General features: G+C 35.2%; 1 protein-coding gene across 6 annotated transcripts in view; it reads right to left on the reverse strand.

Annotated features, from left to right (window-relative positions):
* The window catches only part of Spast (spastin), a 57,425-nt gene that overhangs the window by 9,790 nt on the left and 31,120 nt on the right, over positions 1–16,515 (reverse strand). For 5 of the 6 annotated variants that reach the window (XM_078029426.1, XM_040271550.2, XM_040271549.2 and 2 more), the window contains 7 exons: positions 12,306–12,380; positions 11,562–11,633; positions 8,096–8,171; positions 7,767–7,858; positions 7,183–7,262; positions 4,447–4,489; positions 2,154–2,233 (listed from right to left, as the gene is read on the reverse strand). In XM_078029426.1, coding sequence (XP_077885552.1) covers positions 2,154–2,233; positions 4,447–4,489; positions 7,183–7,262; positions 7,767–7,858; positions 8,096–8,171; positions 11,562–11,633; positions 12,306–12,380 — 518 coding nt within the window. The remainder of the gene's footprint in view (positions 1–2,153; positions 2,234–4,446; positions 4,490–7,182; positions 7,263–7,766; positions 7,859–8,095; positions 8,172–11,561; positions 11,634–12,305; positions 12,381–16,515) is intronic. The other variant, XM_040271551.2, reaches the window with a different exon arrangement.

The raw sequence follows: 16,515 nt of genomic DNA on the forward strand, positions 1-16,515 counted from the left end.
TGAGGCACTGGGTTCAATCCTTAGCACCACATAAAAAATAAACAAATAAAATAAAGGCATTCTATCCATCTACAACTACAAAAAAAATTGGAAAAAAACTTTTAAAAATAGTTCTTTAGCACTAGCATTATTCAGACTTAATCAGCAAAGGAATTTTTATACATGGATGGATGTTCAGGCAGTAATATAATTTTTTAAAACTATTTCTTCCTTTATCTTTTTGGTGCTGGGGATTGAACCCAGGGTCTTGTGCATGTGAGACAAGCACTATACCAACTGAGCTATACCCCAGCCCTAAAAACTTTTTTTAAAACTTTATTTTTGGGGCTGGGGATGTGGCTCAAGCGGTAACGGTCTCACCTGGCATGCACGGGGCGCTGGGTTCAATCCTCAGCACCACATTAAAAAAAATAAATAAAAACGTTGTGTCCGCCAAAAACTGAAAAATAAATATTAAAAAAAAAATCTCTCTCCTCTCTCTTAAAAACAACAACAACAACAAACCTTTATTTTACTTGTCTACTTTTTTATGTGGTGCTTAGGATCAAACCCAGGGTGTCACAAATGTTAAACAAGCACTTTGCTACTGAGGTACAACCCAAGCCCCAATAATATAATTTGACTCAATTTTTATGATATTAACTTGAGTTTAACATTTAACTTTTTTTTTAAATCTTATTTTTTGGTGGGGTTCTTTTTTTTTTTTTTTTTTTTGTCTTTTTTGGAACTGGGGGTCGAACCCAGGGCTTTGCGAATGCAAGGCAGACGCTTTGCCACTGAGCTATATCCCAGCCCCATAACATTTAACTTTAACATTTGAACTCTTTGCTATCTAAAAATATTCCCATTAGAATTATAAATCCTGATTAATTTTAAAGGAGATTATATTTAAAAAGTTGAGCTGGAACCATATTCCTTTAATATGATTAGTAAATTATCTAAATATTAATAATGTTAATCCCTTTCTAAATTAAAAAGTCTTCCTTACCATCTTAAAAAATTTTTTAAGATGTATAAGTTTTAAAAACTATTCTACATAGTTCAAAAGAACAGTTTATAGTTTATGTTGGTCTGAGTACTTACAAAATGTTTGAAATTTTTAAATTACTTTAGTACCATTCGTAAGTTTTATTTATAAAAAAAATAAATAACACCATCATTACATACTTAGGCCAAGTCCAGTAAAACATAGACACAGGGGCTGGGGCTGCAGCTCAGTGGTTGAGTACTTGCCTAGCATGTGTGAGGCGCTGCGATCAATCCGCAGCACCACATGAAAATAAATAAAGAAATAAAAGAAACAAAAGAAAGAAAGAAAGGAAGAAATGAAGAAAAAGATGTTGAGTCCATCCATCTGCAACTAATACATATATGTATATATATATATATATATATATATATATATTAATTACACACACACACACACACACACATATATGAAATTTAGATACCACATATAGAGGAAGAAAAGCTAAGATAGTAAGGAGATACAGGATGAGAAGTTTTTCTGATAAATGAATTACTTGTTTTATATTTTAGCTTATATATAGAAAGAGAATGTCTCTTTTTTTAACTTTTTTTTAATTTTATTTTTGAGTTGTAGTTGGACACAATACCTTTATTTTATTTTTATGTGGTGCTAAGGATCGAACCCAGGGCTTCGCACTTGCTAGGCAAGTGCTCTGCCACTGAGCCACAACCCACCCCCTAGAATTTCTTTTTTTTTTTTTTTCCTTCCTCTTTTGGTACTGGGGATTGAACCCAGAGGTGCTTTACCACAGAGCCACATCCCTAGCCCTTTTTTATGTTTTATTTATAGACAAGATCTTGCTAAGTTGTTGAGGGTCTCACTAAGTTGCTGAGGCTGGCTTTGAACTCATGAGCCTTTTGCCTCAGCCTCCCAAGCTGCTGGGATCACAGGCATGCACCACTGTGGCCTGCCAGAAAGAGAATTCTTAACCTCAAAAATTAAAAAAAAAAAATAGGCGTTGGAGTTGTAGCTCAGTGGTAGAGCATTTGCCTAGTGTATATGAGGCACTTAAAACATCACATAAAAATAAATAAAATAAAGGTTAAAAAAATTAAAATAACAATGAAAACAGTAAACTTTACTTAAAAAAATTAAATAAGATAAACCAAATCAAATTACTCACCTAGCAAGTTGTGCTAGTTCTTTTTGCGTCAGTGGGCTTCCTTGTTTACATAACAGATTCTTAAGTAAAAGTAGTCTGGTCTGAAATGAAATTATAAAGAATGATCACTACAGTCAAAATCAATAATTCTTACTCAATAAGCTAAGAATTAACAATATAATGTCCAGGAATCAGATTCAAATCCTGTCACATTGAAACCTTATTCTTATCAGTTAAACATAGTTAAAATTAAGTTTTTTTGTTTTATTTATTTTTTTGGTACCAGGGATTGAATTCAGGGGCACTCAAGAACTGAGCCACATCCTCACAGCCCCATTTTGTATTTCATTTAGTGACAGGGTCTCACTGAGTTGCTAGGCCTTGTCATTGCAAAGGATGGCTTTGAACTTGCAATCTTCCTGTGTGCCAAGGCACCTGGCTGGAATTTAAAACTATTTTTAAAGGAGCAAAAAGAAAGACCAGTAGAACAGAGGAAGAATCTGAAGATGGAAGGAAAGTGGGGCAGGGATGGGGACAGAAATAAAATTCCTTGCATTATGATTTTGTCAAAATGAATATAACTACTACATATAATCACAGTGCTCTAATAAACAAAATACAATGTGATTTTTTTTTTGGTGGGGGGGGTACCAGGGATTGAACTCAGGGGCATTTAACCACTGAGTTGCTTACAGCCTTGCTTTTGCTGAGGCTGTCTTTGAACTCAAGTTCCTCCTGCCTCAGCCTCCTAAAATGCTAGGATTACAGGTGTGAGCCACTGCACTGGCCACATTGTTTGTTTTTTAATTTTTTTTAGCTGTAGATGGACAAAATATTTTTATTTTTATTTATTTATTTTTATGTGGTGCTGAGGATTGAACCCAGTGCCTCATGGATGCAAGGCAAGTGCTCTACCACTGAGCTACAACCCCAGTCCCCACAATGTGTTATTTAAAGAAAAGGTACCTATCTTTTGAGACAATTCAAATAAAGCACTAAGAATGACAAGTATCTGAGCTATACAACCGTAATTTATTTATTTATTTGAGAGAGAGAGAGAGATAGAGAGAATTTTAATATTTATTTTTTAGTTTTTGGCGACGCAACATCTTTGTATGTGGTGCTGAGGATGGAACACAGGCCGCACGCATGCCAGGCGAACATGCTACCGCTTGAGCCATATCCCCAGCCCTACAACCATAATTTTAAAAAAGAATTTTTTTTAGTTGTAGATGGACACAACACCTTTATTTTGTTTATTTACTTTTATGTGGTGCTGAGGATCAAACCCATTGCAACACACATGCTAGGCAAGCATTCTACCGCTGAGCTACAAACCCAGCCCCATGGCCATAATTTTTTAAAAACGGTTTTATGTAAGTATGAATTTATATACCATAAATTTTAATATAATCAATGACATAAGAAATTTACAGGGTTGTGCAATCATCACAATAACACAGTCCAGAACATTTCTATTACTCCAAAAAGTTCACTCATGGATGTTTGTAATTAATCCCCATTCCTATCTATCCCTTGTCCTAGTAAATCACTGATTTGCTTTTTTGTTTCTAGAAATTTTACTTTTCTGGATGTGTCATATAAATGGAATCACATATTATGAAATTGTTTGCACGTGGTTTCTTTCATTTAACATAATGTTTTTGAGTTTCATTCACATTATTGTATGTAGCATATATGGCTAATTCCCTTTATTGTTAGTGTGTATACACTACATTTGCTTATCCATTTAACAACTGATGAGCAGTTTTTGACTATTATTAACATGGCAAAGCTGCTATAATAATTCTTGTTCACATTTCTTTGTGTGAATGTTTCCACTTCTCTTGGGTATTTTTTGGGGGGGGAGGGGGCAGTACTGGAGATCAAACCCAGGCATACTAGGTAAGTAGTAGAGTTCTTGCCTAGCACGCACAAGGTGCTGGGTTCGATCCTCAACACCACAATAAAAATTAAAAAAATAAAGGTATTGTGTCCAACTACAACTAAAAATAAATAAATAAACAAAAAATAAAGAAAAAGGTAGGTAGGTAGATGGAAGGAAGGAAGGAAGGAGGGAGGGAGGGAGGGAGGGAGGGAAGGAAGGAAGGAAGGAAGGAAGGAAGGAAGGAAGGAAGGAAGGAAGGAAGGAAGGAAGGAAGGACGGACGAACAAAGAACAGGAAAAGTAATGGGAAAGAAAACTGAATTAACTACCAAACTGTTAGAAAGTAGCTATACCATGGACTGGAAAACTCAATATTATCAAGATGGTAGTTTTGTTTATACTAATAAAAAGAAGTTCGGATACATACCTCTTCATTTGGTAAAGACACATATACCCGTTTGATGAAACGCCTAAAAAAACAAAACAAAATTCAAGTATTTTGAATTTAAAGGTAACTCAGTTCAGGAAAAAAATGACAGGAAAAGGCTTTAATAGTGAAAGTAACTGAACACATAATAGTAGTTATCAACATAAAAAAATATTTTTAGTTATTTTTTTTAAAAACCACACCACTCTGGTTAGCCAGGCTCAATGGCACATGCCTTATAATCCCAGCAACCTGGGAGGCTGAAAGATCAGAATTGGCCTTGGCAACTCAGAAAGATCCCGACTCAAAAATAAAAAGGGATGGGAATAAAAATAAAAAAGGTAGACTGCCTCTGGGTTCAATCCCTAAAAAATTCTCTGATTAATGCTTAAAAATCTTTAATCAATAAATGGCTAGGGGGCTGGAGCGGTGGCTCAGTGGTAGAGCACTCGCCTAGTACGTGCGAGGCGCTGGGTTCAATCCTCAGCACCACATAAAAATAAACAAATAAAAGTATTGTGTCCAACTACAACTAAAAAAAAAATTTTAAAAATAAATGGCTAAGTCAGCCATTCATTTAGATGTATGTTTTTAGTAGTAATAATGCACAATAATAATAACATACAATAGCTGGGAGTGGTGGCACACGCCTGTAATCCCAGTGGCAAGGAAGCTGAGGCAGGAGGATTTCAAGTTCACAACAGTGAGGTACTTAGCAACTCAGTGAGACCCTGTTTCTAAATAAAATACAAAATGCAACTGGGGATGTGGCTCAGTGGTCGAGTGCCCCCAAGTTCAAGCCCAGGTACCAAAACAAACACACACACACAAAAAAAAAAGATTATAGGAAGAAGAATGGAAACTTCATCATCATCACTATAGGTTAACAGTTATGGAATTAAAAGATATGAAGTGCTACTGTAGTGGTAAAAATTACACTAACAAAGGAAGATACAGAGGATCTACTATTGCAGATAATGGACATAACTGTCCAAATACCAAGTTTTCTTTTTTTTTTTTTAATATTTATTTTTTAGGTGTAGATGTACACAACACACTGCCTTTATTTTTTTTTATGTGGTGCTGAGGGTCAAACCCAGGTCCCGCCCGTGCTAGGCAAGCCCTCTACTGCTGAGCCACAATCCCAGCCCCAAACATCAAGTTTTCAATGAAATCAGAGACATCATACCGTGAAGGGAATAAAACCACTCCCTATTATTTAAGTAAGCATGTTCGGCCTACCTCTGCAGACCATGAGAACTGATAACACAAGAATGTAAGGAAAGACTGTACAAAGAAATTAAAAGACACATTACCTTTGTAAGAAGGCACTAACCACTTTGGCTGGATGACAAGCTGTTTTGTTGTCATCAATATTATTCAGTGGAAGAAGAATAAATCAACTCTCTTATTTATACACACATACCCTTCATCAGCAGGTAGGGCTTCACTATGACTGCCTGTTAGCTCAGAGTATACATGGGACAGCTCATGATAACTCTTACTTCTCTAGCCCTCACCCAACAATATCCTTAGAAAAGTAGGTTTTCTAAGAAAACTCCTCTTATCCAAAGAAAAATAATAAGCAAAATGGAAAAGTCACAGGGTTCACTTAAAAAAGAAGAGGAGAAATCCTACAATAAACAAAGTAGATAAAATGAAGAACATGCATAAGATTCTGTCACACAGCAAATTAAAATTATGATCAAATATCTTTTCATAGAATGAAATAATTTAATGAAAAAAAGTTGTGTTTTTTTTTTTTAAACAAGAGTTTAAGGAAATGGATACAAAGGCTCAAAGAAATAAGAAAAAACAAGATGCAAAATAGGGTAGATCAGGAATGCAAAGAAAAAAGAAATCACCACAGAACAGGTTATAACAAGTTATAAAAGTAGTAGCAGGAAGGAGAATAAATACTAACTCAGTAAGAAATAAAGGCAACAGACTTGGGAAAACAGAACAGAACAAAACAAAAATGTTTAAAAGGAACAAAAAAAAAATTACAGATACAGGGACAAAGAGATGCAACATAATACATAATTTACATGCAAAAACAGAAAAAAAACGCAGAAAAAATTATTAGGAAAAAAAAGTTAAATATAGTATTTAAAATAAATTTCAAAAAAAGGGAAGTTCCAAACTATAAATTTAAAGAAACAATGAATCCCACAAATAATTAACAAAGACCAATTAAACTTAAATGGTTGAGAATTCTATCTAATAAAAAGAAAAAAAAAATCAAGTTAATCTTTAAGTGTGAAAGAAATGAATCTATGTAGACTTTTACACTGTGACATCCAATCCTAAAAACAATGGAGCAATGTTATAAATTATTTGGAAAACAAAAAGCAGGTCTAAGAATTTTATGCTGAGTAAAACTGTCTTTCCAGTAGGAGGGGAAAAATTTGTTCAAACATACTAGACACTTCTCATGAATCCTGCTATAATCATGAAGCCCAGCAAGAATCAGTTTTGGAATTTAAAGATAATTTAATGATATCCAAAAGAATTAAGCAATTTGCCTAAAACCATAAAGTGAAGACTAGTTCTCCTCATATTATCCCATACATGACCACAAACTCCTTATTTAATTGATAACAAGAGGCCAGGAGGTAGCATAGGAAGGAAAATAATTTAGTCTTAAAACCAAGAGTAATGAAATAAGAAATATGAGATAAACACATGAGTAAATATATGACATAAACATACATGTTTCCACATAAATATCTCTACCTGAGAACAGCCTCATCGAGTTCTTGTGGCCTGTTAGTGGCACCCATTACAAGTACTCTGTCATCTCCAGCAGACTGTACCTACAAACCCCGAAAAAAGCTTTTCAGTACTTTTAAATAAAGTAATGAAAAAGAAAAATACATACATATTTCTAATTGGGATAATTTAATAGGAATACACACAAAAAAAACTCCGCCACATTAAAAATATCATAGCTGCCTGGCACAATGGCACATGCCTGTAATCCCAGTGGCTTGGCAGACTAAGGCAGGAGGATTGCAAGCTCAAAGCCAGTCTCGCTAAGCAATTCAGTGAGACCCTGTCTCTAAATAAAATACAAAACAGGGCTCAGTGGTCGAGTACCCCCGAGTTCAGTCCCCAGTATCAAAAAAAAAAAAGAAAAGAAAAAAAAATCATAGCCATGTATGGTGCCCTATAATCCCAGCAGCTCGGGAGGCCAAGGCTCTTAGCAACTTAGCAAGACCCTGTCTCCAAATAAAAAATAAAAGGACTGGGGATGTGGGTCAGTGATTAAGCACCGCTGGGTTCAAACTCTGTTACCAACAACAATCATATATACTTACACCATCAAATTCTATTAGAAATTCAGTTTTTAGACGTCTACTAGCATCATGCTCCCCTTCTCTTCTTTCACATAAAAGGCTATCAACTTCATCTAGGGGAAATACAAGGAGAATACTTTAATAAAAGGCCAATATATGTGATCATTTACAAATCTAGTTCATACTTAAGTTATTAACATAGTGTGTTCTATTGAATTCAATACGTAGTCTTCAACGACACCGTTCTTTAAAACTTTTTCCTTCTGAATAATCTTTTTTATCATACCTCTCATATTTGGAAAGGGGAATATCACAGGTATTCAAATAATTTAGTTGGAAAACATTCTCACCTATGAAAATTATAGAAGGCTGAAGTTCTCGAGCCACCGCAAAAAGAGCTCTCACCAATTTCTCACCTTCCCCCACCTAAAACAAAGCATATGTATTATTAAACAAATAAAATGCAACATTATTCCAGTTCTTTAAATTTCATTACCGACAATCTAGAACTCAGTACTTTAATTTCTCTTCCTCACAACTAAAGATATGGTACAAGGAACTGGGAGTACTAGTGTGTGTAACTGAACTGTACCTTATAATTTTAGAAAAGACTATTTACCTAATAGCTAAGCTCTCCTTCCTACTTAAATACCTTCCTTATTTATTTATTTCTGTATTGTAATCGAATCCAAGGGTGATTTACCACTGAATTACACCCCCAGCCCTTTTTATTTTTTATTTTGAGATAAAATCTCACTAAGTTGCCTAGGTTAGCTTCACACTTGTGTGTCTCCTGCCTTAGCCTCCAGCATTGTACTTCTTGATCAGCATAGTGATTCTGAAAGTGTTCACTTTGTGACAATTCACTGAGCTGTATATTTATGGTATAAAAACACTTTCCTACATGTATTCAATAAACAAGGTTAAATAAAAATTTAATATATTAAGATACATATGTAACTGTTTTTTTTAGAAAAACATCTAGTTTAATAACATAAATGCCCACAATTATGAGGAAGTTTCTGCAAAAAGTTTTTTCAAGATATATCATAAGAAACAGAAGGTGCACAACAAGAAATGACTCTAATTCTTGAAATCTGAGATCTTGTCTGAGGTAAAATATTCAGCTTTTCTTATACCCTAAGCATACTGACAAACTGGTTGAGACCAAAAGAAGATAACTAAGAGAGGAAAAAAAAGCAGATGTAACACTAAATTCCTTTATGTATAAAAGGCTGTTTCACAAAAAATTTTTGTTACATCCACTTTATAATTTTAGGGGGGGGGGTTACTGGGGATTGAACCCAGAGCCACTTAACCACAAAGCCACATCCTCAGCCCTTTTTAATTGTATTTTTATTTTAAATTTTTTTTGTAGTTATAGATGAACAGCATGCCTTTATTTATTTTTTTATGTGGTGCTGAGGATTGAACCCAGTGCCTTACATGTGCAAGGCAAGTGCTCTGACACTGAGCTACAGCCCCAGCCCATTTATTGTATTTTATTTAGAGACAGGGTCTCCCTGAGTTGCTTAGGATCTCATTAAGTTGCTGAGGCTGGCTTTGAACTCATGATCTTCCTGCCTCAGCCTCCTGAGCCACTGGGATTATAGATAGATGTGTGCCACTGCTTTAATCCACTTTACAAAAATTAGAAAATACATATTTCAGTTGGACATAAGAAAAAAATGTATTGGGTATAACTGGCCAAATTATGGTCTAGACATTTCAACCTTCCTAAAAATAACCTTGCCATGGGATAATTATCAGATTAGGGGATAAGATCATGGACTTTACATTGTTTCACAAATCATGAAGATGAAAGAAAACGGACTTGAAACAAATATGAATAATCCAATGGCAACATCCCAGAGATATGAGAGAGAGAGAGAGAGAGAGAGAGAGAGAGAGAGAGTGTGAGTTTTTTAATATTTATTTTTTAGTTTTCGGTGGAATCAACATCTTATTTTTATGTGGTGCTGAGGATCAAACCAGCGCCCCACGCATGCCAGGCGAGTGCAATACCGCTTGACCCACATCCCCAGCCCCCAGAATGTTATAGGTAATGTTTTTTCATCAAAGATTTATATTTAAGTAAGTTTGTCAAAATACTTTTCAACCACAAAGATTTTGATGAGGATCAGAGACTAATATGTCACTGGGTACCAAACAGAAAAGGAAGGGAAGGGGAGAGAAAGACAAAGCAGTATAGGCTTTGATACACTATCTACTTCACAGTTTTGCAATACACTGGTTCTATACACCAGAAAAATTATTCTTGCTATGCCCTGTAGTTATGACTGCACTCCCCAAAAATGAACGAGCTCTTCTTTGAACATCACTATAGGATCAGTGAACAGTAAATGGATGAAGTATATCTAAAAAGAGCAACAACAAAAAGATTTTTAAAAAAAAGTGAAATGAGAGAGAAATCTAAATCATAGGGTAAAACAATACTGATTTAAAAACATGGAAAATATTGTGTTACATTTACTTCAAAATCAGAAAACTAGAAATACTCAGTTTAGGTCATTAGCCCATCTCTTCTCACACCTGGTAATATGAGATTCCCTGAGATAGTCACTTGAAGTTTAAGTATAAAGTGATGGTATAAGTTATGGGTTGAACTGTGTTCTCCCAAACCATGCTGAAGTCCTATCCTCGGTACCTATAAAAGTTGACCTTATTTGGATACAGGTTCTTTCTAGATGACCAAGTTGGGTTGAGGTCATTAGGAGCAGAACCAAATTCTGAATGACTGTATCTTCATACAAAGTAGAAATTTAAGGGGTTGTGGCTCAATGGTAGGGCACATGCCTCACATGCCTGAGGCACTGGGTTCGATCCTCAGCATCACATTAAAAAAAAAAAATATGCATGCATGAGGCCCTGGGTTTGATCCTCAGCACCACACAAAAAAATTAATAAATAAAAAGATATTATGTCCATCTACAACTAAAAAAAAAATAAAAAATAAAAGAAGAAAGTAGAAATTTGAGTACAGAGAAAGAAAATAAAGAAAGGGATGCATCTAGTCAGGCATGGTGGGGCATGCCTATATTCCAAGTGAATCAAGAGGCTGAGGCAAGAGGATTGCAAGTTTGAGGGTAGACTGGGCAACTTAGCAAGACCCTGTATCAAAATAAAATCTGAAGGGGCTGTGGCTGTGGCTCAGCGGTAGTGCACTTGCCTGGCATGTGTGAGGCCCTGGGTTCAATACTCAGCACTGCACATAAATAAATAAAATAAAGGTCTATTAACAACTAAAATAATTTTTTAAATACATAAAAATAAAAATATAAAATAAAAATGGTTGGGTATATAGCTCAGTGGTAGAGCATCCCTGGATTCAACTGCCAGTACTTTCTCTCTTCTACCAAAAAGTAATGAGTCCACAAGCCAAGAAATGCCAAAGATTGCCAGCAACATACCAGAAGCTAGTAGAAAGGCATGTTAACACATTCTCCCTCATAGTCCTCAGAATAAAGTACCTCTGCCCACACTTCGATCTTGGACTGCCAGCCTCCTAAATCTAATTCTATAAGGCATTACACTTCTGATGTTTAAGCCAGCCAGTTCATGGTACTTTGTTATGCAGCCCTAGCAAAGTACTATGGTATTTGAAACACGACTCTAATTTTAAAGAACCCTAACATTGCATACCAACTTTCTACCTTGAAGACTACCATTCATCATATATAGATTAAAAGATTTATAGAAAAATATTTTGTAAAATATTATTATCATTTATACTTAACACAGTAACATTTGGACATTAACTTACAAACATGACAATACCAACAAAAGAACACTCACATATTTTGAAGTTAAACTTGCAGCACTTATATTAAAAAAGGTTGCATTAGATTCTGCAGCTACTGCTTTAGCCTTTAAAAAATCAGAAGAACAAATACATTAATTCAGTATCTTACTTTAAAAACATAGCCACATTTGATCAATTTAAGTGCTAGAACAGATTCTCTAAAAATATAGGGTATGACACAATTTCCAACATATGGCAATAAAAATGCTTCCTTCTCAGCTAAAAGGAAAAGCTCTGGAAAGAACTGTGTCTCTTCCCACTCTTCTTTTCTAAGAGGGAATATATAGCATGGTTGTGGTAGTGGGGGATGCTATTCTCTTCTTTAGTGAAAACACAAATAGCTAAGGGAAAAGTTACTGTTTCCCTATTTATCTTTTCCATCTAGAAAAGTGATGCAGAAGAAAGAGGTATCCAGATACTGGTAAAAACTATTGGTAAACGAAACGGAAATAAACAATCAAACTAACTAAAACATACTGATTATTTAAGTTGTTTAGACAGTTTAAAAAAAAGGGTTAGAGAGATACTTAATACACTAAGTTAAGCTATTCTAAAATACCACAAACATTACTGAGGATAAAATAGTTTTCCATTTATTTCTGCTTTGAAAACTAGTTTAAAAATTTAAAGAGAAGATATCATAGCAAAAAGCAATTCATAACAGACTCAGGAATAATAAACTTATATTATCCCTAATATTTCAATAGATTACTCAGTTCTTTTAAAATTTTTCTTACCAGCATTGTCTTCCCATTTCCAGGTGGACCAAAGAGTAGCAATCCTCTGGCAGGAGCTCTAAGCCCTGTGAACAACTTTAAAAATGTGTATTAGTTCACAACTGTGATTCTGAAGACAATTTTTTACAACATCTGAAATGTATCCCAAACAGAAATACCTAAGGCTTTAAAGGGACACAAAATCAGTAAGTTAGTATAATTTAAAACAGAAATAAATAAATAAATAAAACCAAATTATCAGGGGCTGGGACTGTGGCTCAGCAATAGTGCTCTTGCCTGGCAAGTGTGAGGCACTGGGTTCAATTCTCGGCACTGCATATAAATGAATGAAATAAAAGTCTATCAACAACTAGAAAAAATTAAAAAAAAAAAAAAAGTCATCAGTGACCAAAATAAAAACAGCCTAGTTAAATAAGAAACTGAACATGGCATGTCTCTTTACTTAGAAATTCCACCAAATAATAAATAAATAAATAATAAGTAAGTCATAAATCTTCCAAACAGAAACAGGAAAGAGAGCTGGGGGTGTGGCTCAGTAGTAAACCATATACGTAGTATGTGTGGGAATTTGGGTTCATTCCTACTCTGTGGGAAAAAAGAAGAAAAGAAAGACATGGTGGTGTACACCTAAAACCATAGCTACTCTGGAGACTAAGGCAGGAAGATTCCAAGTTCAAGGATAACCTCAGCAATTGAGTGAGAGAGACTGTCTCAAAATTAAAAGCTGGGAATGTAGCTCAATGGTACAGTGTTCCAAGGAATGACGGAAGGAAATAAATAAATAAAACTAAAAGATAGGAGACATCAAATTTTTGCAAGACTGAGAACTGATAAAGTGTGGTATATTATTTAGCAGAGATTAATGAGCTAAAACCTAAATACTGGTGTATGAAAGGACACCTAGAAACAAGAAATAAGCTGAAGTGAACACAAAACCCTAAAGCTTAGCAATTGGAGGAATCAGACCACAGAAAGCAGGAGGAAGGAAGATAGATGGCCAAAACCAGAAGAACTAAGTCAAAATTAGTAAGAGGAGCAATTGAACCCACGTTCCTGCTTTCTACCAAGGGTAGTTAGGCAAGTACCAACAACAATCAAAGGAAGCAGGAGTTTTAAATTAAATCAAGCATCTCCAACCAGGGTGTATAATATAATCCCAGTGATGTGGGAGGCTGAGACAGGAGGATTGCAAGTCAGAGTCCAGCAACCTGGCAAGACCATCAGCAACTTAGCAAAACCCTCAAAATAATAGATCAAAAGGACTGGAGATGTGACTCAGTGGTAAAGCACCCATCGGTTCAATCTCCAGTCCAAAAAAAAAAAAAAAAAAATCAATCATCTCCAGACTAGGGACGGCAGGAGTCAAGGGCAAAACATTACACTGAGAACACTTCATACTGAGAGTGTATGAAATGTTGGCATCCACGGATTCAACCAACTGTGAATTTAAAATATTTATCTTTTAGGTACCAGGACTTGAACCCAGGGTCCTTAACCACTGAGCAATCCCCAGTCCTTTTTTAAAAAAAAAAAAAAAAAAAAAAATTTACTTTTTAGTTGTAGTTGGACACAATACCTTTTTTTTTTTTTTTTTTTTTTTAATGTGGTGCTGAGGATCGAACCCAGGGCCTCATGCTTGCTAGGCCAGCGTGCTACCACTGAGCCACAAAGTCAGCCCCCGAGCCCTTTTTGATATTTCATTTAGAGACAGGATCTTGACGAGTTGCTTAGGGTCCCGCTAAGTTGCTGAGGCTGATTTTGAACTCATGATCCTCCTGCCTCAGCTTCCCTAACCACTGAGATTACAGGCATGTTCCACTTTGCCCTGCTTAAGTACTTTTTTAAAAAACCTGGATCTGTATGGAGCATGTACAGATGTTTTCATCATCATTATTCCCTAAGCAATTAAGTATAATATTAATTGCATAACATATACATTATATTAGGTATTACAAGTAATCTAGACATGATTTAAAACATACAGGAGGACATGTGTACGTTAGGTACAAATTTTATACAAGGGACTTGAATATCCATAGATTTTGGTATCTGGAACGAACCACCCACAAAGGCAGATGACTGTACTTTTAAGTTAAATCATAAGAAATGACTGATATTCAGTTTTTTAAAAAATAGTTTTTCAGTAGTTTTAGGTTAGTAGAAAATACAAGGTTCTCACATAACACTCCCTTATTACCCATTTCTCCTACATTAAGATCTTGTAGTAGTGTGGTATATTTGTTACAACTAATGAAACAATTGTGATAAATTATTATTAACTAAAGACTACAGTTTACATTAGGGTTCACTTTTTTATTTTTTGGTAATGGGGATTGAACTCGGGCATTCAACCACTTTGAGACACATCCCCAGCCCTATTTTGTATTTCATTTAGAGACAGGGTTTCACTGAGTTGCTTAGCACCTCACCTTTGCTGAGGCTGGCTTTGAACTCTTGATCCTCCTGCCTCAGCTTCCTGAGACCTGGGATTATAGGTGTGCACCACCATACCTGGCCAAGGGTTCACTCTTAATGTGGTACATTCTGTTTTTTTTTTTTTTTAAATTCTTATCTTTTTGTAGTTGTAGATGGACACATGCCTTTATTTTTATGTGGTGCTGAGGATCAAACCCAGGGCCTCACACATGCTAGGCAAGCGCTCTACTGCTAGGCCACAGCCCCAGTTCCATTCTATGGTTTTGACAAACATACACCATCCTTAATGAATCATACAAAATAGTTTTACTGCCATAAAATCCCTGGTGGTTCACTAATTTATTCTTCCTTACTTCTCCATGAATCCTTGATCACAGTTTTGCCTTTTTCAGAGTATCAAATAGATGCAATCATAAAAAAAGTAGCCTTTTCATATTAACTTCTTTCATTTACTGATATGCATTAAATAAGGTTCTATGTCTTTTGTGGCTTGGTAGCTCATTTGAATAATATTTAATTGTTGAATATTTCATTATATGGATATACCACAGTCTGTAAACCATTTGCATACTGACAGTGATTTTGGTTGTTTCCAAATTTTGGAAATTACCAAAATAAAACAAAAACCTGCTAAACTAATGCATACCTACAATCTCAGCTACTGAGGACAATTGAGGTTATGAAGTCAGACTTATATGAAACAAAGCAATACTAGAACCATTACCCCAGCCCTTTTCAGTGCTTAAGAGAGGGTCTGGCTAAATAGCTTAGGGCCTTACTAAATTGCTGAGACAGGTCTTGAACTTCCCCTGACTCCACCCTATCCAATCCAGTGAACCCCCTCACCCTTATTGTAAGTCAATATCTGTATATCAGAGAGAACATGGCCTTTGGTTTTTTGAGATTGGCTATTTCACTTAGTATAATAGTCTCCAGTTCCATCCATTTACCAGCAAATGCTTCAATTTCATTCTTCGTTACAGCTGAGTAATATTCCATTGTGTATATGTACCAGTGAGGTTTCTTCTAATATGACCATTTTGGCCTTGAACCTTTCCCACCTCACTTCCTTCTCTCTACCTTCACTCTAGTGAACACATAGGCAATATATAATTCTTAGAGATGGTTGAACAAATTCATATCCAAAGGTCATTTACAAGTTGGAAGTGGTGGGACATGCCTGTAATCCCACAGCTTGGGATGCTGAGACAGGAAGATGGCAATTTAGTGAGGCCCTAAGCTATTTAGTGAGACACTATCTTCAAAATTAAAAAAAAAAAAAAAACACCACAGGGCCGTACAACCTTTGCACATTCATTTAAAACTGCATCCTTCACAATATACCTATGTATTTCCACTAGATGTTACTGAGTCCATAACAGTAGCATGCTCAAGAAGAAAAACCATCCCAAAAATTGATCCTCAGATTTATTTTCTGTAATACCAATGGAAGAGCACTAAATATGCAATCTATGAACCGCAAAAACCCAAAACAGTACAAGTATGAAAAAACAATTGCAATAACTCACCTTCCTAATGAGTCTCAAAATATGAGATGGAAGGTTAGATCCTTATACATCATTGGCTAACTCTCCCCATCTATTTACTGATTTAATACTCTAAAATTTTTTTTAAAGTTTATTCTTCAAACTTAAAGAATTATTTTTATCTTAACTTCTTCTCTTAGTATGATTTTTATACCATAATTTTAAACCTTTCACCTTCATATAAATATTATGCCATACTATCCATTTTTCTACAAAAGTTAAAAATG

Source organism: Ictidomys tridecemlineatus, chromosome 12 (assembly GCF_052094955.1).
Source record: "Ictidomys tridecemlineatus isolate mIctTri1 chromosome 12, mIctTri1.hap1, whole genome shotgun sequence".
NCBI classification, from domain to species: domain Eukaryota; kingdom Metazoa; phylum Chordata; class Mammalia; order Rodentia; family Sciuridae; genus Ictidomys; species Ictidomys tridecemlineatus.